General features: G+C 36.5%; 2 protein-coding genes across 3 annotated transcripts in view; one reads left to right on the top strand and one right to left on the bottom strand.

The window, feature by feature from the left end:
* The window catches only part of msi (musashi), a 169526-nt gene extending 148402 nt beyond the window's left edge, over positions 1–21124 (top strand). For both annotated transcript variants that reach the window (XM_065225671.1, XM_065225670.1), the window contains one exon: positions 20846–21124. In XM_065225671.1, coding sequence (XP_065081743.1) covers positions 20846–20984 — 139 coding nt within the window. In that variant the 3' untranslated portion in view covers positions 20985–21124. The remainder of the gene's footprint in view (positions 1–20845) is intronic.
* The window catches only part of LOC135704237 (uncharacterized), a 119428-nt gene that overhangs the window by 76799 nt on the left and 17655 nt on the right, over positions 1–24974 (bottom strand). The window lies entirely within an intron of this gene.

Below are 24974 nucleotides of genomic sequence, written 5' to 3'. Positions count from 1 at the left end.
ACATTAGTACATTCACCCTATGACAAACTGATGATATGTTTATGACTGAAAACCTTGCATACGATTTGATCCGTTTTAGAATCTAACGACACTGAGTGATTGCTGGATTGGCAGAAATCAGTTTCGAGCGAAGATGTTTCCAGTAATTTGCGATCCAAAGTTACATTGGAATGCAACGTGGAGAGTAATAGTCTCATTCACTGCGGATCAGCTATTGTGTCAAAGCTTTCGATTTAAGCAAATGTGTGACCAGCGATCATTTGAGCCTTTATTCAGTTTAATTTAGTACACTTTACTTGTGGCCATTTGCGACGAAATTATTGAGTGTATCATTTTAATGTCTTTTAGAATATTTCTTCAATTTTTGAGTACTTTGTTTGAGTGGTGAAAATGGTTGATTAAGGGAGACATACACTCAGATAAAAAAAATAACTTTTTTATGTCTGGTTAAAAATTGTTAAACGTCTACGGAAACATTGTAGATGACATCATTTTAAGAAACTTTGTCGAACACGACAATTTGCTATCTCTCAAGTGGACGAAGTTATAGGGTGAAAATGGAGTACAAACGGTAGTACCCCCTCAAATCCCGTTTTTTACCATGGCTTTTTTGTTTGAATTTTCTAATTTTTTCAATGTTCCAAAAAGTTGTAGGTGCTTTAAAAATGTACATTTTTGTTGAAGAAATCAAATCGCTATCTCGATTAGAAGGATTTACATCCATATTTATAACTTTTTAACGCTATCTTGCAGGTTTGTAGGTATTAGCAGCTAAACACTACATAATTTCGTTCAGCAACTTATACCCCACTGTTACATATACATTTCATACAGGGATCCAAGGGGATGCCTAATGAATTTTCTAATAAAGTACCTCAATGTTTTCCAAGTATGTACATTAGGGTGGATTCCCCCTTAAATATAGTGTTAAAAAAACATGAATACGGATATAAATCCTTAAAACGAAGAGATAGCGATATGTTTTCTTTGTGCATTTTTGAAGCATTTACAACTTTGTGCAACAATGAAACAATTGGAAAATTCAAACAAAAAAGTCATGGTAAAAAAACGGTTTTTATTTAACGGGGTTAGTACCGTCCATTTTCACCCTATAACTTCGTCCAATTGTCGTCTTGGACCGAGATGGTTTTATCACGGTGGGCAGGAGCTCACGGTCTCCCAGTGTTGGTGAGTTTTTTTGTCGTTACTGTTCACGAAAAGTTCACTATTTTACCATACAGAAATTCAAAACAAAAAATTGTATAAGCGGATTTGGACAGTTTTTGACCTGTTTCATACGACCGGAAGGTGTATGCTGGTCACAAATGCCGTGCCAAACTGATTTCCTGTGCAATTAATCAACCTTTGGTGTGAATTTCGCTAATAAATGCGAGGAGCATTTCTTACAGCAAAACTTGCCATAACAAAATGGGCATAGTTCATTTTAGTAAACAAACTAACACTTCTTCCTTGTGTGTCACCCTTGATGAAGCTCCTAGGTCTTGAACAAAGGCCATTACAAATTATTTTGTTTTTTTATCTTAGTGTATACCGGCAGCCCTAAGTATGTACGTTTAGAGTTGATAAAATGATCCATAAAATATTGAAAAACGGTCCGTAAAAGCATCCAAATGATCCAAATATCAATATATTCCATATTTTATGTAAAATTTAGCTACACAATTGTAAAAATGTACCGTTTAATTTCTAAAGAATGAGCATTGAAATTGCACGAAATACCCATAAACATATTGCAAATGATCCATAAAACTTTCAACAATGAACCGTAAACGAACGAAGTTTTGTTTTTGTATTTTGATTTATTTGATAAGGCTCAATCGAATAAACTTCACAGAGCTGAGGATTCTTTTTCACTGTACAAAACATCTTAAAACTATAGTCAATAGGTACAGCACAGCAAACACTTTATCTTCCGCTATCCAATAAGCCTCCTCCATCAGAACGGGATCCGCTTCCAGTAGTTTCATTGTATGGCAGTATCACCAACAGGGGACAGAGCGCTTCCATTATAGCAAAGGCCGCAAAACGCGGTCATCACTCACACACTCATCACGAAATGGTTGCTTTCCAAAGTCGACGACCCATCGACCGAAAGAACTACTGATGAAGAACAATAAGGAAGACCACACAATGGTTGCTGCCGAGTAAACAGACGATCGCGTGACACACATCGAGAGTGGCCTGCTTCTGTCGTCAGCCGAGTGAACACTGAACTAACGAAGTTCACACCAAAAATCTGAATCGAGCTCCAGCAAAATGGATTGCTGAACTTATTCCAGCAAAAGCACTTTAAACTGCATAATCAGCATGCCGGAAAATGTTGCTGGATGTTCAACAACATGATTTGTCAAAACAAGTTTTTTGTTTTGAGATTCATTATTGTTTTTTGAATGTGCGCTTTTTTACAAATTCATCGTGTGATTACTAGCCCAATTGACCAGGAAGAGAACCGAAGTAAGAGAATTGAATTTATCATTTGATTAATTAAACAATACTTCCATATAATTTTAGCACTCTTCGAAAGGTGTTCTACCTGTAATCGTAAGCTAAATGAGTCAATATTAAATGCAATATCGCATGGCGCTGCGGCGAAAAGTTTTCACCGTATCAATTGTTCATTATCTACTTGGATGTATTTAAATAAACATTGAATCTTTACAATACAGTGAATTGCATTAATTAATACTTATTACGGAAGCGAAAACAAATGGATAAAATGTTACTGATACTCCGGCAAACGTGGCAAACAAAGTACTGACAAAAGACATTTGCTACAGCATCAGCAAAAAACAGATTTACTGAAGATTCAGTCAAATGTTTTCATTTTCACAGAAGTTCGAATTGCTAAATATTTCAGTAGCTTTATTTTGCTGGAAAGTTTGCTGATCTTTCATCAAGTTCAAAATCAGCAAAATTTTGCTGATTTTCAGCGATTTAAATTTGGTATGTTGATCCATAGAAAATCAAGTTTACGCACTTAGCCTCTGAACCATTTGGTGGATTATTTTAACTTTTGGTTAAAATTTGATAGATGGAAAGTTATCGATTAACCCTGCTATCCGAGCGTGGTTACTTCTGACAAGAAGTTAAATTTTGACAACTGTGGCTGAGTTCTTCTCGAAAACCGGTCGATCGACAGCACAGGGATTTTCGAACATAGAAAATAACTTTCGAAATGTCACTTTTAACCACGAGTTAAATTTAACTCAAACCAAAATGGTTCACAGCCCTAATAATATAGGTTAGGGGTGGTCACATCTATACACTTATTTTGTGTTACATTTTTTCTCAGTGTGCCGCAGCTTTGCTGGCAGTGTCCATTCGACTGATGCAAAATTTGACTTTTTCGCTCCACAGTGGTTAAATGGTTTCAAATCGGGTCCTGATTAGCCTCCCAAAGTTACAACTCATTTGGTTAGAAACAGACTTCGCACAAGGCATTTGAAGTTTACATGTAAATTACTATGGGAAATCTCATCTTTTTGTTCATTGCCTTCGAGTCTTTTTCCATATTGAGCTGCGAAACAGTTCGATAGTCATTCTTATAGAAAATTTTCTCAGCTACAACTTTGCTAAAGATCGTTTCTATGTAAAACGAGACAGGAAAAAGTTATTAATTATTTAAGAGATTGGTAAACTTATGACATGATCAAGCAGCTGCTCTGTAGGCAACACTGTATTTTGCAGTGTTACATAGTAGCCATGATTTTTGTGTCCTATTCAACGCTCCAGAAACACCAATGTTGCCTGCTGAGCAGTTGGTTGAGCATGATCATAAGACATCAGTGCATTGAACCATTGATAACTTTCGATCCTTGCATTTAATCAAAAAGTGTTCTTCAGCAAAGTTGTAACTTTTGAAGCAGACCGATATGGTGAATTATTAGATAGACATGAACAAAAATCTTGGTTTTACCATAGTAATTCCCATACAAACTTCAAATAGCTTGTGCCATATCAGTTTCTCACCAATTGAGTTCAAATTTTGAGAGGTTAGTCAGGATCCGATTTGGAATCGTTTAAGTATTGTGGAGCAAAAATTTCAAATTTTGCATCACTCTAGTGTCCATGCAGGCTTGATGGAGCATCGCTTTTGAAATGTTTGAAATGAGTCGAGTGTAGCATTTTTCTGAGGAGTAGAATGCCTACTGCCAAATCATTCCGCTGAGCTTCAGAACTTGTGAGAGAAGGGGGATAAAATGAGAGTGAGGTTTACTACTATTCATGTTCATGTTTTTTATGACACGCTCTTACTCTCACTCTGGGTGAACTCTGAGCTACTTGCGTCGAACAAAAAACTCATCCGGAGTCTCGAAAAGCGCACCTCATGTCAAATCATCCTTTCGCTGAAGTTCACTCTCCCTCTCTCTCGAGGAGTTTTTGTTTACTTCTTCCATATTCCTGTCGCCACTCACTCGTAGGATTGGGCGATCTTCAGAAAAAGATTGATCTTACATTTGGCTCTAGTATTGATCCACTGATTAAATAGGTACCAAAGAATCGACCTTTTGTAGATTGATTTTATGGTTTTTATTTTAATTGACCTTTCTATCTCGCACACTTGCGTAATCCCATTAACAAGTTTTTTTTGTTTAATCCTACATTAGGGAGATTTTTAGCCATTTTCAAGTGCTTAGTTTCCTATCCTCACTTTCGCTCTAGCAAAAAATGTTGGTTTGTTATAGTTATCCTCATTTTCGAACCATCAATACTCTTGCATATAGAATATACTATACGCTTGTTTACGTTGGTACCCCGAAAAATTCTATGCTTTATAGTATTCAATTAAGGTGATTCCCTGTAGCGTCCTTTTTCGTGTAACACTTCGCAATTTCACATGTTAAAATAATAAGGTTTCTGTGAATGTACGTAGTTGTTTGCTGCGGAGAAGCAAGGGATGTCTGAAATTTTCAGATGTATACACCTCGTAGATCATGAGATGTGTGCTCTTGAAATTGCGAGTTGTGATGGAAAAACGGACTCTACGAGGAAACACCTTAAATGTTGTCGTGACGGTAAGGATCAATGAGCACAGGACGTTCGAAAACGTAAATAGTGACGCCATTGTCATCGTTATGTTCGTTCGTTAAATATACCACGCAGTCTGGGATGAGAGTAAATCGTTTTTCCAATGTAAATAAAATTACAAAATTTAACACCAATTGTTTTGAAGATCGAATCGAAAGAAGAGATAGATTTTTTTCGATTTTTTCGTGGACAAAGAATCGATCCAAAATCGGAAATCGGGATGAAAAATATCGTTCTTCCAAAGATCGATCCAAAATCGCCCAATCCTACACTCGAGGTGAGGGCTCGAGATGTTTTTAACACAGGTGGGCAGGAACTCACGGTCTCCCAGTGTTGATGAGTTCTTTGCCGTTAATGTTCACGAAAAGTTCACTATTTTGCCATACAGAAATTCAAAACAAAAATTTTTATCTGCGGATTTGGACAGCGTTTGACCTGTTTCATACGACCGGAAGGTGTATGCTGGTTACAAATGCCGTGCAAAACTGATTTCCTACGCAATTAATCAATCTTTGATGTGAATTTCGCTAATAAACACGAGGAGCATTTCTTATAGCAAAACTCGCCATAACAAAATGGGCGGTTCATTTTAGTAAACAAACTAACATTTCTTCCGACCGTGTCACCTCTCTTACTCGCCTAGGTGAGGGCTGGATAAACAAAAGTGTTTTAAAACCGCCAGTGAGTTTGAGGAGTTTCAGCAAGCCTGGTGCCAAGAGTCATTGTTATTGAAGAGCCTGAATTTATAAAGAGACGACATCTTATCCATTTGACAGGTCTTCTGCTCGATTGGAACGACTTTTCCTATGACTTTGACAGACAATCGATTGTTCCAATTTTGACATGTCGTCTCTTTATAAATTCAGCCTCTTTAATTGTTATAATAAGAGTCCCGTGAAGCCAGAAATACCAATTGAACTGTCAAGCAGGGTACCAAACAAGCAAAGTAAATAAACATTATTGTTCCCACAGCCAGTGAACTACAAGTATTGCATTCATTACTGACAACATTTTAGTGATTCTAGATGAAATTTCTTCGCTACATTGTGGTATTTATAAGCTATACCAACCACTTGTTTGACCATTTTTCAGGTTCTATAATTGTTTTTGTCTACCAGAAGCTCCGTTATCGACATGAAATTTTTAACTTCTGAATGAAAGTCAACCGATGCTAACGCAAAAAATCTGGTTGCATTTTACTCTGACGTAAAATAAATCACAAACAGTGGTGCTTGTTCGCAACATTTTCTCTTGGCGGGACTCTTATTATAACATCGACTCTGGCAGTACCAACCCGAGCAAAGTAAAATAAAAACTTGATATCATCTTCAAAAAAAGTCAAATTTAGTTATCAACATCGACTAATTTTGTTATCAGTTGTTATCATGAAAGAATATAAAATGATGCAAGGCTACTTTAAAACTTCAAATATTATCCGCATGGTAAGGAAAAAAACACACTTCCAAGCATGTTTCAGTTATCTGCGTAAGGCTTTAATACCAAATCGATACAATAATTTGAAATTTGTTGAAAATATTTGCATGGATCACAGGATGTGTTATCAAGATGTTTTCAATGATAACTAAATCAGTTGTTTTTGTGATTTCCATGTGTTTTAATTTGTGTTATGTTGGCTTCTTATTCAATTACAATGATAACATTTTCAGTTATCAAATCTTGATAACCAGGTATCAGAACTTGTTATCAATTTGGTATAATCCTTTGCTCGGGAAGAGTGCCAGTCATCGGACTGACTTTTGTTTGCTTGTGAATAATAGTATGATTGGCAACCCGGAAAGTTTCAGTGGAAGCCGTACAAAGGCGATGATCCTGAGGCCCTCCGGCTGCACAAAGTAATCCCACCGGAGGATCCCGTCGAAAATGTGTCGTCTGACCGCTGTAGATGCTTAGCAAAGACAGCATTGAAACGCATCTGATGGCATCGGGAATTTAACGCCACCGGGGCAAGCTGCTGCTAATGTTGAAATCGCTGGAACCCGCTCGGAGATCCAAATCGGCTGTGGAGATCAGAAGGCTACTTAGCAGGAAACCGGAATTTTATTTTGTACTTGTTAGATACAAGAAGAGGTTGAAAGACAAGAATTTGACTCGTGAAACCTATCAATTTCGCTTCCAGAGTGTAACAATCAGCGATTTTGTGATACGTGAGCGTTCACTCTGAGTGAACAATGCAACGAAAGTGTTCCACTGCTAAACGCTGGCTTCTTCGGTGGTGTCCCGAAAAGCAGGAGTATGCATTAAAAAAGTGCTGATAAAAGGGATTCCGCTAGCGGTTGTGTTTACCTATGTTGCCTTTCACCACCACCGCGATTACCCTGGTTTGGGTCTGCATTGCGTGGAATGAATTACTGCTTCGGACAGGCATTAGGATTTGTGCTGTTCGGGAATCCAACTCAGTTTTGGAGAATAAAGCGAAAACTCTAGTTTGCGTAAAAAAATTATCGACAATAATGATTTGACACATGCCCTGCGCAAGGGTAGAGAAAGGTCAGTGTTGCCAGTAACTTTAAAGTTTATGAAAATTTCTTATCATGGATGCCAAACTGTGTCGATGAATGTGCCCAGGTGTGCCCAAATTTATTTTTGGCACACTGTAAGGAGTAACCAACCCCGGGTAGGTGTTATGACTATACACACAGAGTTTAGATTACCGAGGTCGGTAAAATTTTACTGGGTTTTCAAACAGCTGAGTTTTCAGTAATCAACTGAAAACAAAAACTCCGTAGATCGCAGAATCTCTGAACTGTCAAAAATTACTGTTTAAGTCAGTAAAGAAAATGCTGTCTATATCAGTAATTTATTTGTTTACATTTGTTTTTGCTGAGTTTTTCAGTATTTTTATTTGAGTATTTTGATGAATAAGTCAGTAAATTTATCAAAACAGTTTATTTACTGGTAGTTGTTTAGATTTTTTTTTTTTTGGTTTCATACGATGGGTAGGATTAAAATGTTTTATTTGGAGACTGAGATTAACATGTTTACCGCTTCCTTAGTGGCTCTCTTCGTGTGCCGGATTGCGTGTCCCTTGTCTGGAGCTCAACAACAGGCAATGTTAGTGAATTGTTTAGCTTGAAACATTTGGAAGTCGATGCAGGAATGGAAAAACTGTCCAATTCCGTGTCAGTTTCTACACTCTTGCGTTGACTTCCTGATGATGTTTCATTTATTTTCACAAAGATTTTCTATTATCACATAGAGATTTCCGAACAAGTTCGAGGTAAGTGCGCGATGTGAAACGGAGGAGGGAAGCCGTGACTATGAGTGTGTATGTTTCTATTATGGTGTGTTACAATTATGGCCTATGGAATTTCCAAGAGCTTCTTAAGACGATTGTAAAAGAAGCATCAATATGAAGCTTTTTAAGCATAAGCATATACTACGTAGTAATGGAGCAATTTTTCAAGGTTTATGGATCAAAATTTAAAAAAAATGTGTCCAAAACATGAATAATATACGGCTAATTTATGCATCATGCCTATACATATAAGTGCGCAAACATGATTTTCTATCTATATCTTTAGTTTAAGGTTCATTGTTGAATGTTTTTTGGATAATTTACAATACATATGTTTATGGGTAATTCGTACAATTTCAATGCTCATTCTTTAGAAATTTAGCGGTACATTTTTACAATTGTGTTGCTTAATTTTACATAAAATATGGATCATATTGTTATTTTTATGGATCATTCACACTTTTTAAGGAATCATTTGTGTGTTTTTGATTGAGCGTTTTTATATTCAAAAGTATGTTTGCTGTGTATTCCCCCCTTAAGCAAACATTTTCTCCAATAAAGTACTCAAAAATTGAAGAAACATTCTAGAAGACATCAAAATGCTAAACTAAATAGTTTTTTTTTTTATTTCGTCCCACTGTGTGGCCATAACAAAATTCTCCATCTCGAACCTATCATTTTCATTTTATTTTTAAAGAGAGACATTTCAAAGATTAGACTTAAAGCAAAAGAAACGGTAAACTCATTGACAATACTTGATTTGAGAAATACATTACAATTATTGTAAGCTATAATACTTGACGATGGTGTGGATAAATTCAATGAAAATATTCTTTACATTGCTACACTGAAACGTAGATCAAAGAAAGCAACCAGAATAGATTTTTTTCTTCGGTTCCGATTGCTATTTGTATTTACTATATCTGAATATACAAACATACATACACACACACAAAAACACACGCGCATGTACATATACATACGGGACAACAACTTACACAAAATTTGAAGGAAGAAATTCGAACATCTTCTCGTATCGTGTTGATGGGAAGAGATATATATATTAAGAATAAAACGCGCCCCTTGCAGGCGTAATAAAACTGATAAGCAATAAAACTTAGTTTTTTTTTATATATATCAAACAAAAAGACATAATTTAGCCAGAACGAGGGGAGGGTCACGCTGAATATACGCAAAGGTTTTCCATTCTGGGACACGAGCAAAGAACAACAAAGATATGGAAACTTATTATTATACACTTAATTATACAACTTGAAGAAAAAGAAGGGCGAAGAAGAAGAAACTGTGGGGGGAAAGAATCGACATGAAGAGCGTGTTATTATCATTATTATAAATAAATTATTGAAAAAAAAAAATAAACCCAAAAGCAAAAGTGCAAATGAAGAAAAATACACGGTAAAAAATACTGCAAAAGCTACACTTAGTTTGTTGAAAATTTGAAGTTGGAAAGAAAACAGCAAGACAGTAGAACGGTAGAAAAATTAAAAACGAGTTGTGACATTGACTGTATGGTTTTGGAAGGTAATGAACAATTTCTACGCTAGGCTAAGCTTCGTTGGGGCAGTTTTGTAGAGAGCTTGATATCGTTAGGAGGAGCGCATATTAGTGCAAGCTTTTTCCACTAAGGTAGTCGCATCGTTTCGATCACCCCCGTCAGTTTTGTTTTGTCCTAAATTATTGGAACCTGTACAGAAATTGAATACGAAATTCTCCGGGGTGATTCAATGTGTGAATGTGTAGACGTGTGTTAAAGTCGTATTACAAGAAACATAGAAAACAGTTTGTGATGATTGGAAAAAATGTATAACGTGTTAAGGTACGCGGGTGTAGTGTGATCGGAGTACATAACTTAGCATTTGGGATGTTTATTTCTTTGAATCCATCGGCGCCGGTAGTGGTAGAGTAAATTTGGCTGGTCCAAATCGCATGACCCACAATTGGTTGTAGGAAATATAAAAAAGCTAACAAAAGCAACCGAACATTGGCTGTATCTAGTTGATTCATTCACCACCCCCCCTCCATAATCCTTAAGCATCCTACATTTGATCAGTATTCGAACTAAAGTAAAATGTGTTCCTCTTTATGAAAAAAAAGACAGTGAGCGGAGAGGGCCGATCTAATCCGGAGGTAATGTGATATGTTTATACATTTTTTTCCCTAATTCGTATGATTGAGCAAAAATTTCTAAGCAACCAACCACTTGTTCTACTTTCCTGAATCACACTCTCCTAAGCTCTATTAGTAGTAGTGTTTTGAGGCAGTAGTTTGCAGTGAGTAAAAAGTACATTACGCAACTTAAAAGTGTACGTATAGTTTGATGAACAATAGAACTCGTAGAAGTATCGTTAGACTGTTTCACGTATATAACCTGAGAAAAGTAATAAAAACAAAACATATGAATAGAGCCACACAAAAAGTATTAAATAAATATTTATACATCTATATATATATATACATATTCTAGAACCATAGCTATGATTAGTGCATCTGTTTGACTGCATAAGAAAGCAACCTAGTATTGTAATTATTGCCAAACACAACTGGGCACCGAATAATCAATAAACCAATACAATGTGTCAGTTTGAAGCAACAGAGTAAAATAACGGTACATACTCGTTTGTAGTAGTGATAGAGCGCACACCACTATTTTTATGATACAAAAACCAATAGTAAATACACACCGTTAGTAGTACTTCTAACACCACTGTATTCTCCATTTGCAACCAAGCTGTTTGGATCGCCATCAGCCTGCCAGTTTCACACATTTTTCACAGGCACAAACACAGACATACTCATACTAAGGTCTGCTGTTTGGCGCAGTAGTTCCGAACAGACATACACACACACACATTCATACGTAAAATACATAGAAGCAACCTAATGCCGTGCCGCTAGAGCATAGTTACTTAGGACACACACACATCTCCATAAACCACCACCAGCCATGTCTCAATGTAACGCGCTGTACTTACTGGCAGTAGAACAATAGATAGAGCGTACACCTTAGCTATTAGTACATGTACGTGTTGAAAGCAAAACCATAGTCGTCGGTCAGACGCTGCATTTTGTTTTTAGTTTTTAAAGTACCGTGTGTTTAATGTGTGCGAATGACAACAGCAAATGAGCAATGCCAGAAATGGGAAAAACAAAAATAAAAACAACAAGAACATTTACAATTATTGAATGCAAATAAAGACACAAGTAGAAAGTAATAAAAACGAAACGTACATTGAAAATTGAGTACTCTTTTCAATTATTTCTAGCTTTGATTTAAGGACAAGTATTTTGTTTTTAGTGTACTGTAAATGACTTGTACTACTAATGATTGAAATTTCGATCTGTATAGTTTGGTAAAACCGAGTGATTAGTAGGTATCTTGTTTTTCGAACCTAATTCTATTCTAAACTAACGCTGTATTTAGTAGCTAGATGCTAGTGCACCTTGCAACTAACAATTAAGTAACTATTAGATATTTTGCGTGTTTTTTGTGTTGTAGTTTTTTGTGTCGACACTTTTCAGAGGTATCATTTTGTTGGTAGTTCAGTCAGTAATGTCTCAGCTGCTGCTGCACAGCTAATCGGTTGGGGATGCGTGTGCTAAAGAAGTATTCTATAGAATGTTTGAACTTTTGATTTTTATCCACTGTACGGTAATACCCCTGCTAGGGTATTCAAACTATATGCATAATGAAACTCCATGAAATCAAACACCAATATCTTCTCTAAGTAAAACAACCTCAGGTGACAGCGGTAATCACATTCTTTCTATAATTATTAAATAGATCAAATGTGAGTTTTGTAGAACTTTTTTCAAATTGTTATCGAGATGTTTCCATTTTATTTGTACCCAGTAACGCTGGTAGATCACCTTTTCGTGGTGCGTTACTGGTGTAAGATCTACCACATCGAACTCTGGTTATGACGGTTATGAGCCTCGGTTCTGCTGCATGGTCAAATATCAGTATCAATGGTTGTTTTTGTCGCTATGAAGACCTATTTCCTATATCCCCTATTTTTCAAATGATACGGAACATCACAATTGAATGAGGATTCATGTAAGACCTACTTTTATTGATGAGAGGGTGCGTCTTTTTTAAAGGTCCAGGAACCAGTGTTGCAAAATCTCGACAATACACGGCGATATTCAAAATTCTGCTTTGATCACTCATTTGAGCTAACAATTGAATGACTTGAGCAAAACAATTACATGGAGCCGTTAAAGTGAACAATCATCTACGTCCTGAACTGCTTGGATAACAATAATGTGACACAGAATGCACGAAATTAAACGTTTTGTTGCCAGGCGAATCTTCGTCTTTGACGAAAAAAAAAAATGAATGAGATTTTGACAAAGGTTTTTTTGGTGATCAAGTCTATCAGTGACTATGTGAAAAACAATTTTGTCAATATCACGCGAAAGTCTGCCAATGACAATGACAAATCTCAACACTGGTCACAATACTCGCCAGAGGTCCACCTCGTTCGATCCAATCAACAATGGCTTCCACATGTCAGTGTCAACGTTGAAATTGATCGTTTTGGATGATTTGCGCTATGGGACTGAACCAATATCATATGCATTTCAATTTGGAATGACAATCATTCTGCGGAGGGCATTACGTAGTTCAACTGAGTTCCATTCGCTTCTCGTATTAATGTTCATCCTGTATTCGAGAGGAACATCGTTTGATTACCAAGCAACCGTCATCTGGTTGCAGCTATCATTCAAAAAAGCTGTTTCGATGTTTCGTTTTGAATGGTCTGAAGTTTCATTCGAACAGAGGATGATGTTTTGGTACAGTGTGGATGAACTCTGAGTGCCTTGCTTCGAACTAAAAAGCATCGAAAAGTGCATCTCACTACAAATCATCTTCTTCAGTTCGCTCTCCTTCTCTCTCTCTCTCTCTCTCGGGGAGTTTTTGTTCACTTCTTCCATATTTCTGTACTCCCTCACTCGACCCAAGGGTATTTTAAAACCTCAAGCCAAGAGAATTTTAAAATCACCAGTGAGTTTGAGAAGTCTTATCAAGCCTATCTACATCTTTGTCTCAGACGTTATTTCAATTAGATGAGCCGTTTTCGTGCTATGATTTATTGAAAAATAGCGCATACGCCATTTTAGAAAATTAGGCGAGAGTCTATTAGTATTTTTTTTTAAAGTGTTAAACACTCAAATATTTCAAAATGTCCTTGTTCAATTTTTAATCTTAAAAAAAAACTCATGAAAATTGCAATTTTTTTGGAATATTCAAAACCTGTACATTTGAAAATTGACAAAAATCGTTATACAAGAACTTTTGTACATTGTTTTACTTTTGTTAGTACGCGTACATTTTGAAATGTTCATCTAGAAATATGCGTATTTTTATGGTATTCTGAGAGGTGAAATTTGAAATTCGTTTTTTTTTTATTTTGGCGTGGATTTGCTCTAATTCGAAAAAAGGGCACTGCAAGGAAGAACCTTAAATCCAATCAGAATACACTGTACTAAAACATCATAATCTATTCGTATGAATCCTCCGACCATTTATTATCGATACATCGAAATCGCTTTTTCGAATAATTGCTGCAATCGAACGAAGATTCTTTTGAAATCAGTTGATGTTTCTTTCGAATATAGGAGGAAATGAATTTCACTCCGAATTGTTAATGCATATGGTATTGGTTTAACACCTTAAAGCCCGGTTTAGACGATTCATTTCAGCGTCAGAACTGGTACGATCATGACCAAAGGTCGAAAAACTTAAGCTAAACTGTACCAAACCACCGTCCTCTGTTCGAATGAAACCTCAGACCATTCAAATCGAAACATAGAAATCACTTTTTCGAATGACAGCTGCGACCGGGTGACGGTTGTTTTGAAATCAGATGAGGCCTATCCCTTTCCATTGTTATGAAAAGGGATAGGGCCAGTGCTGTAAATTCTCAAAATCATTTGAACATTTTTGATGAAAATGAGAAAAGTAGCTATTCGCTATCAAAGGGGACCTCCTCCGAATGGGTGATATCAGTTGCTTAGTCATTTGACGAAGGCATGGATCATTCTCATTTGAGAAACGCTATATATCATTCAATTGAGTGTAACCTACACACAAACGGAGCTCTGGTCGACATTCCGGCGAAAAAGCTAAGCCAACCCGACACCAACCTGACTTCTATCAAACCCCAACCCGATGTTGACCCGACATTGACCCGACATTGACCCGACATAAACCCAAAATTGACCCGACATTAACACGACATTGGGTCGACATCGACCTTGAATTAGCCTTACATTGATCCGACATCGGGTCGACTTGTCTGTTCGGGACCATTTTCCTGGATTTCTTCCATACTCCACTGTCGTATATCAAATGATACTGAGTGACTAAATTGACACTGACAATGAGCTTCGAATGAGAAAGGGGCTCTTCAAATTATGGTCATGTGAGAATTCGTTTACACAGAATTGATTGAATGGTTGTAGTGGTTCATCTTCAATCGAATGATATGAAAATTTACAGCACTGGATAGGGCCTTCGGTTGGAATGCGTAATGCTCTCCGCATAATGATAGTCATCTTAAATTGAAATGCATTTGGTATTGGTTCAGTCCCTTAACGCAAATCATTCAAAACGATGATATAAATAATTCTATTGAACGTCATTTGCTGCTCTGAGTAGACAAACGAGGTGGAAGCATAGCCATCGCTATCAGAGCTGGTACGAACATTGGTAAAGTTTGGAAACCGCAAATGATCTATTTCGTGGTGGAGGAAGTTTCCTCTACCAACACTACATTTTTGAATCCACGATGAATGGCTGTGCAATGAAAATGTAAAAAATCGAATTAATAATCTAATCTAAAGCATTTGCAAGTCATGCTATCCTTAAATTGTTGTCCTCTGAGCCCAGTATGTTTTACAGCCAATTTTCAAATAAATATCATCCTTTATTTGGAGGACAGTCATATGAATACTCATCAGTTGATGACGAATTCAACCATAACGAAATCATCCGAATTTCGACAACACATTGTTAAAGAACTCGAGCAATACAATAATCAGTCAAAGTATTGCGGATGTTTTCGTTCAGTGTAAACAATGACGTGGTAGAGGGAGTTCCGTCCATTAACGAAACCGCGGTCTTTTTTGCAGGGTCGAGGAAATCTTTCATGTTGGACATTTTCTCGACTTACCTGGGCATAGAGTATCATTGTGCTTGTCACACAATATATAATGTCATGCATTTGGTGGGCATAGAAAGCTCTAAATTAATAACTGTGAAAGTGCATCTACACTGTACCAAAACACCATCCTCTATTCGTATGAATCGTCTGACCATTCATATCGAAAAATTTAAATCAGATGATGTTCCTCTCGAATACAGGATGAAAATTGATGCAAGAGGTGAGTACCATGGAAAAACCGTAAGGTAATCTATGACGTGGTAGAGGAAGTTTCCTCTATCAAAGGAAAATGTTGGTATCCATTATGAAATGGATGTTCATGGCTATTCATTGTGGAAATCCATAATAGAATAAACAATCGAATTATAAATCACATCTCTAGCTCTTGCATGTCATACTATTCGTTATTTTTTGTCCTCTGAGCGCTAAATGTTTTACAGTTAATTTTCAGTCAGGATGCTCATCAGCTGAGAACGAATTCAACAATAAAGTAATCGTCCGAAAAATAAAAGCCTATAGTTAAAGGGCTCGAGCAATGCAATAATCTTTCCAAGCATTGCGGATGTTTTCGATTGAACCCTAAGTTGAGATCCGGAAAAACGCTAGAGTGCGCACTCTACACTGCACCAAAACATCATCCTCTGTTCGAATGAAACCTCAGACCATTCTAATCGAAACAAGGAAATTGATTTTTCGAATGAATTTTTTGCAATCGGATGACGGTTGTTTTGTAATCAGATGATGTTGCTGTTGAATATAGGATGAACATTGATTCGAAAAGTGAACGAACCTCAGTTTAAATACGTAATACTCTCTGTAGAATGATTGCTTTTCCAAATTGGAATGCACATGGTATTGGTTCAGCCCCTTAGCGCAAATCGTGAAAAACGGTGATGTAAATAATTCTATCGAACGTCATTTGCTGATCTGAGCTGACAAACGAGGTGGAAGCATAGCCATCGCTATCAGAGCTGGTACGAACATGGGTAAAGCATGGAAACCGAAGGTTCTCTATTTCGTGGTAGTTTCCTCTATCAACGTTAAAAAATCCGTGATGGAATGGCTGATCATGGATGTTCAGTCTTGTAATGTAAACAATGGATTAAATTTATGTCTTCTGAGCACAGTATGTTTTACAACAAATTTTCAAATAAATATCATCCTTTATTTGGATGGCAGTCATATGGATGCTCATCAGCTGATAACGAATTCAACCATAAGGCAATCATCCGAAATTTGAAAGCATATCGTTAAAAGGCTCCGAGCAATGCAATAATCCTTCGATGTGTTGCGGATGTTTTCGTTCAGTGTAGTAAATCTTCAGAGAAAATACGGAGCGTTGCTCAACGGTGCAACTTTTTGAAGTTTGATCGGGAGAATACTTGCATTAATCTATCAATTTTAGGATGGATTAACTGAAAATAATAATTGGACATAACTCTAGCTTTTCATATTGAAAAGTAATGAACGATGCTCAAAAGAGCGATCCATCCCTGGAAGGAGTTTTTTCGGCTTGTTTTAGTGATGGCAATTTGACGTGTCATTAGACCAAAACTTAGAGGACTACTTCATATCATACAGTATTAGTATCAAACGATACTTCAAATACAATATCTTATTATTCCATAATTTCATAAAACATTTGTTTAGCCAAGATGAACGGATGGCACCCTGTTTGCATGTTTTCCGATTATCTTGTCGTGGAGATTGTTAGAAAGTGGGAAATCTGACAATCCAAAGCAGCACGGCTTCCCGCAGATCAATCTCAGACCCAGATGGTGGATCATCAAAGATGAGCCTTCAGATGGTGGAAAGTAACATTCGCACTGATCCGAGAAAAATAATGTTTTGTATTTTGAAGACTGAAAAGTTATTCCTACTTCCAACTAAACACATATAATCTCATAGTGATTTGTAGTAATGTTTAACATACTAAGCAGGGTTTTAATCATAAAAAGCAGATCGCAAGCTTTCATGCTAAAAAATACTGGTTTTTGAGTCAAAAGTTATTATACGTCGTTTGGTGGCCCCTAATGTTACTTGAGTCAAAGTGTATTTACCAGGATATTCGGGATCATGTATCTTTACGTGCAGCCCATTCATCATTTTAGGGCCACTGAAATCAGCTTAGCACCAAACAGTTCGATTTATTCACTTTAATAATGAGAAATGCGAAACGACAAACGTACACTTTTCACGGGTTTCTCTGCGCTGTTACTTAAGACAAATACATAGAAATCGGGTGACTTAAGTAACATCAAAAAATATTTTGATCGGAAGGTGATTACGTCAAAAACAATTTGATTGTTTAGTTAGTTTAAAAATTGGATGTGATCCTATATTCGAACAGTATATAGTGTAATAGCAGGAGCATCGATAGACACTGATAGCTCGACTTCGTTTACCTTTGTTACTTTCGACGTAATGAAAATTTGCTCTTGAATTATTAGTTCTTTTGAATAGTTTTCGCGATAATAGGCTATGAATTACATGAATTGAGTTCAGTGTCTATTAATCGGAGAACATGGTGGGCATGAAAAATTAATTTCGGATCGAGAGGAAATGTTCTCGAGCTGCATTAAAGTTTACAATTGACATAAGATATTGGCCTAAGCACTGAATTTCACTTCCGACACTGATATTATTGTTAAGCATAATATCAGGCAGAACGGTTTTGATGTTACTATCCATATGAATATCACTAGGGAAAAGGTGAAAATTGTACTTTTATCTCAATAAATCAACTTTGTTGAATAACGGTTGCATTGTTTTAATATTACTGATGAGTTTTCTAAAGATCGGTACTCGATTAGCTGGCGTATATAAGAAACATTTACGGCAGAACTTTGAATATCAATGGTCCCTTTACGATGTCAATGTCATTTGCGCACTGACATTAAGGCGAATGATATTGATATTCTAACTGTGTGAACTGATACTGACATCAGGTGGCTAGTGAAATTCAGCATTTTGTTGGTATTGATATTGATATTTTGCAGCACTGGAGCCGACTAGAGGTTGCTGCTAAACTACTCTGTCAGCATTGTCAGATAAAACATCACAATGGTTTTTAACAGATATTGTAATAAGGTAAGATGGAGATGTATTACTTGATTTATTATTATTTTTCAAGTCAACGACAACAAGCTCAATGTAGCCCCGATGTTGTTTTTTTTTTTAAGAAACCATCATTGGACTTGCATTTAACCTGTGGATTTTGACAAACAAAAAATTCAATAAATATACTAGCCACCTTGCCCCGTTACCCAACTTGGCCAATCTTACTGCCTATGTTTGCATGTGTGTTTTTTTTTTTGCAAAATAATTGCATAGAAACGGTAAAAAAAATGCAACTAATCTATGTTCTCCAGAATCCAGCAACATTAACCTGAAGTTTGACACTGAGGGGTACCGTGAACTTCAAGTAACGAACTTTTCAATGTTATTGGAGTTAATATTTTTAAAGAGTATTTTAATTTATTCTATTTACTAGTTCCCTCTACGACTCTGCTCGTAAACTCAAATAAATCAAGAATTATTCTTATAACCGCCTAAATCCTGATAGTTTTGATACAATATTTTTGCTCACAAAACCACATTCAAACAAACCGATTAGCTTGTGCGCAGCGCCCATTTGCACCATTTTACCTGTGTGTTCTATATTTAGTGAGCGAAAACTTAAAGGACAATACTACCCAAAAAAAAAAATCACAAAACAACAACATCTCCACCACCACCTAATCTAACCCCTCACGACTAATCCACCTACTTAGAACGACACTGGCATATCATAAACCGAAATCGTAGACTTTCTTCCTTCCGTTCCTCCCACTTAAATCTGTAACACATTTGTAATGCTACTCCCTGGAAAACTCAAAACAAAGCAAAACAATATACTCATGCATGGCAAAGTAAATTTAAAAAAAAAATACCACAAATCTCAACAGCGTATGATAACTGCATTACGGTAGAAGTACAATATTACCTATAACGACACTTTGTGAACTAAATACCAATAGAAAGCAAACAGATACGAACCAACACTTTATAGAAAGTTAAGCGTACGGCAACGTGTAAAAAGTAATAATGACCGATATATATCACACTACTATAATCCACTGTACTTAGATTTTCCCAGTAGAAGTAGATGCAAATGTGATGTAATATGTAGTATTACCCAATATGGCAGTAATAACTGAATTTTTTGCGAAAAAAAAAATTAAAAAAAAATGGAACATGAAAATCACACGAACGAGTAGACTGTGTTGTATGATATTTGTACTGCTGATCGATTTAAAAAAAAAAAAACAACCCTTAACTATATGAATAGCTCACCATATGATACCTACATATGTAGTGTGTAAGCAAGTAATGTGTCATGATCCACCATGACAACCCTTTTCGGAGATTTATTTCCCTATTTCTTAGTTGTAGTTTGGCTTTAAGTACTCAGCAGTAGTTCGTATGTATCAAATTCAAAATCCGATTAAAAAAAAAACACTTTATTTTGCACTTCTTTCGAAAAGAATTTTCGTTCACTTAGTTAATACTCTTGAGTATTGATTTTTAATAGCACTCGGATTGAACAAAATTTGTCAATCACACGTAATTAGTAATTAGATTGTTTTATGCAATTTGAACATTACTTACAAATATGATAAAAAAAAAACAAGAACAACAACAACAACAATAATTACAGGAATACTAAATATTCACGTATAATGTTTGAAGTTGAAATAAAGTATTGGTAGTTTAACGAAAAAAAAACAAGCAAAAATGTAGTTAGTTGTTTTCTTCCGCTTTTTGTCACAACAAAAAAAAAGTGACATATTCATGTATTTTCTCTCCCTAGTGATATTAACCTTCATCTTCTACGTCCATTCTAAAGTAGTTGATTGCTGCATTGTCCGCACTGTTTTGTGTTCACTCATCTCTTGTAACTATATATCCATATTCTCCCAAGTATGTATGTAGCGCGTTACAGCTTCTTAACGTATCATGTAAGTACAACATATTTATTACTATACCGACAGTGTAGATTATGTGAATCCACCCCGTTAGTACTCATTTGCAATTATTGTCGTTACGAAATTCTCTAATGGAGCTCAGAACAACGATACTAACATTTTTCTGTACATTTTTGTAATCGTAGATCGCAGGGAAGCACGTTACAGATTGCCCAGGATGCATGCCAAATATATTGAGAAACAATATCATATAGCCTCTGTTATGAATCCGACAATCAACGACATAGTTTTTACATATTTTTGTTACTGCATTTCAATTAATTTATACCGAAGAGCATAAAACATACGAATTCCTCACTAATGAACAATTATCGTTTCGCAATCAGTATCCCACACCGTTCAGGATCTGGTATTCATTTGGAACATGACCGACCCGCTGGTGGTGAATCCGGAAATCGAGCTACCCCAGCTGGACATCAGCAACAACTACACGACGGACTGTACTATCGAGTATTCGACGGGTAACTTCACCTGCCTGGCGGTGGTGTTTAACCTGCGGCGGCGGTTGGGCTACCACCTGTTTCACACCTACATCCCGTCGGCACTGATCGTCGTCATGTCGTGGATTTCGTTTTGGATCAAACCGGAGGCCATTCCGGCGCGGGTTACGCTCGGTGTGACGTCGCTTCTTACGTTGGGTAAGTTGAAACGTGTGTGTTTGTTATTCCAAAGCTATTCGTTTAGACAAGGGCAAAGTCAATTGGCGAACTGGATATGGTTGTGATGATAAGTCATTAGGGTTAAGGCCATTAGGTTCAGCAGGTTACTAGGTCAGAAGGCTTATGAAGCCGAAATTTGAATAATCAATGAATAATAACGCCCGATGACGAATCGGAAAAACTTGACCTTCTCCGATTTGCCTAAAACTATGCATACCGTGCCAACACCATATTTTACGCGTCCCTAATGATGACGCACTCGTCTACCCAACAAACAATTTTAGCTGCAGCTTAGCTTATACAGGCAAAAATTAGCTGCATAAGGCAAATTTTGGCTGTATAAGCTAATCTACAGCTAAAATTGTTTGTTGGGTAATGTTTATCGCATCTCGATTTTGACAAGATATTTTTTTAAACGTTGTTACATCAACATCCCTAGAGCACAGGAACTTATACTTGCAGAAGTAACATTTCAAAAATAATTATTGAAAATAGTCAAACATTATTGAGTGCGTCGATTTAGGAACCGCTTCGAATATGGTGCCTCTACGGGATTTGTGTGTTAAAGGGTGATACGGTCAAAATTTGGTCAAGGGAAAACACGTGTAAATCGGTGAAATCGTTTATTTAAAAAATCAAATTAAATTTCTTTTTCAAGTTCAATTAGTATAAAATTCAGGAAAAATATTCAGTTAGGCTTCCGCTATTCCAAATCCGAATTGCCGGGCCTTACGCTTGACCCCTGCCATCAGATTTTGTACAGCCACCTTGTCCACCTTCTTCGCCGCAGAAAGCCAGTTTGCCTTGAACTGCTGCTCGCCCTTAGCAGTTTTTTTGGTCTTCTTTAGGTTCCGCTTGACAATAGCCCAGTATTTCTCAATTGGGCGGAGCTCTGGCGTGTTGGGAGGGTTCTTGTCCTTGGGAACCACCTGCACGTTGTTGGCGGCGTACCACTCCATGGCCTTTTTACCGTAATGGCAAGATGCCAAATACGGCCAAAACAGTACGGAACAACCGTGTTTCTTCAGGAAAGGCAGCAGACGTTTATTCAAACACTCTTTCACGTAAATTTCTTGGTTGACAGTCCCGGAAGCTATGAAAATGCTGCTTTTCAAGCCACAGGTACAGATGGCTTGCCAAACCAGATATTTCTTTGCGAACTTTGACAGTTTCATCTGCTACCTTTCCCCTTCCTTTTGCCGTATAAAACTCCTGTCCCGGAAGCTGCTTGTAGTCGGCTTTGACGTAGGTTTCGTCGTCCATTACCACGCAGTCAAACTTCGTCAGCATCGTCGTGTACAGCCTCCGGGATCGCGCTTTGGCCGTCGTATTTTGTTTATCATCGCGATTTGGAGTCACTACCTTCTTGTAAGTCGATAGTCCGGCTCGTTTTTTGGCTCGATGCACGGTTGTAGACGATACACCCAGCTTATTTGCGGCATCTCGGAGAGAGAGGTTAGGGTTTCGCTTGAAACTACCGGCAACTCTCTTTGTCGTCTCAGCGGCTTCTGGTTTTCGATTTCCCCCCGATCCAGACTTCCTGGCTGTCGACAAACGTTCCCCAAACACTTTAATTACATTTGTAACGGTTGATTTGGCAACTTTTAGCGATTTTGCCAACTTTGCGTGCGAGTAGCTCGGATTTTCGCGATGCGCGAGCAAAATTTTGATACGCTGCTCTTCTTGCTTGGACGGCATTTTGACAACTGAAGAGTGAATTCCAAAATCAAAATAGGAGCAACATTCTACACACACACACCTTCAAAATGAGGGGTGTTCAGGTTTTTTAAATGCAAAATTGAAAGAAATACGTCAAGTTGATATTGACCAAATTTTGACCGTATCACCCTTTAGGTGCAATCATTATTTTTTTTACAAAAATTCACCCATTTTGTGTAGTGTAATTTTGTTTTCAAAATAGCGTTGTTGTCATTTTTAAATAAATTCAGATCTTCAAAATTTGATATGCGAAATCCTCGATTTCTCAAAAGAAATCCGCGACTTCAAATGCTAATCCGCGACCGATAAAAAAATGTTTTCATTGCTTAAAAATACCATTCGTATTACTACTACATGGCATTTCAAGCTTATTGCTTATAGCATATTAGCTGTTTGCTTGCTCTCAACTTAGTGTTTTTGAAGCGCTTCCATCTTTTTAATTGAGAGTTTTCTATGTCTGTACAACCGTATATCCAAAGAAGTCGAGAGATTTCTCATCCCGAAAAATCCAGCTTCCTCTAGCAAAGACTTGCTTCGTAGCAGCAACTCCTTTACCGACTGAGCTAAGGGAGTATCGTTTGAATCCTTTGAAAAAAAAAAAAAGAATAGTAAAATTAACAATTTATCGAACATAATAAAAAACAAATTACCAAATTCTAATGAATAAAAGCGGCATAGCTTTTCTGAAACATTATTTTATGCATTTTCATTTGAAATGCAAATTAACTTAAAAATGATTAACAACCAAATCCCAATGCAAAATAGGTTGCATTGGGAAATAACCATGCAGTAAATTTAATTTGAGGTTTTCATTTCTAAGAAAAGTAATACTGAACATAATTCAAAAGAGTTTTGATGATATTTTTTACGAAAATTCCAAAAAACTGAATTCAGAATTCCAAGGGTAGTTCTAACAAAATTTTGAGAAAAATTTCTATGAAATTCTATTATACTATATCTATACTTTTCTAGAATGTCCCGGTGATAATTTTAAGAAAATTTAGATAGATTTTCAAGCAAATTATGAGGAGCATTTAAAAGAATTATTGGGAATTCTGACCAGAACTAAAAAGAATTTCCTATGGTAATTCCATGGGAATTTCTGGAGAATACTTAGTGCATGCATTTTCTAATTTTTGAACAATTTGAAGTTGACGACCTTGTTTAGAGTTTTTTGACGTTTAATCGTCTCTATCAGGGTGTCGACTACCTGAAAAAACCTGAAAAATCAGGGAATACCAGAGAATTCCTTTTTGGACCTGGAAAATCAGGGATTGTCAGGGAATTTCATTCAAAGTCAGGGAAATATTTCTTTATGGACGGATTTCACGCCAACTCGTCTTCGGAGTTGGCAGCACCCTCTCAGAACCTTATGAAACTTTGTGGGTGTGGAGACTTAGCAATTTTAAGCAACTTTGAGTACTTATTTTTTTCAAAATTTATCTCGCCTAACATTTGATAAGGGTCAAAGTTTTTTGTCGATTTTTTTTCAAATCGATATAGCTTAAAAATGACAAGCCCTACAAAATAGTGATGTATGGCGAACTTTTAGCAAATAATCTGAAATTTTATAAAAAAATTTAAATAAATTAAAAAATTGGTTTCTACACTCTAAAAAAATATATTTAAAAATTAAAAGTCATTTTCCCAAAAATGGTACCCCTCAGATTTGCTTGATATTTTTTCTCATGAAAGGCAATATAATTACCTAACTTTTCTTCATACATCGCAAAGTGGGCGCTTTTAAGGAAAAAAAAGTTGTTCGAACAACAACTTTTTCATGTTAATTTTTTTTTAGCGTGTTTCACTCAAAGTCGAATAGTAATACGCGCACAACCTTATTAAAATCCGTTGAAACTTAATGAGCATAAAGATTTTGACCTTTTGATAATCTGGGCGTGCTTAAAACAAAAATCTAGCCTAACATTTGAAAGGGCCTAATACAGAGGATTTTCCTGCATTTCGAATGGTGTTTTAATAAATGAAAACTCTAGTGTTTTTGTTTAGTGCATAATTTATTTTCCTATAATTCTCCATACATAATTTGAGTTTTTCATTGATTATTAGTCTATCGGAA

The sequence above is a fragment of the Ochlerotatus camptorhynchus genome, unplaced genomic scaffold (assembly GCF_037179485.1).
Source record: "Ochlerotatus camptorhynchus isolate MF236.1 unplaced genomic scaffold, CSIRO-AGI_Acam_v1.1 ptg000232l, whole genome shotgun sequence".
Taxonomy (NCBI): domain Eukaryota; kingdom Metazoa; phylum Arthropoda; class Insecta; order Diptera; family Culicidae; genus Ochlerotatus; species Ochlerotatus camptorhynchus.
This window is presented reverse-complemented; position numbering and strand designations above follow the sequence as displayed.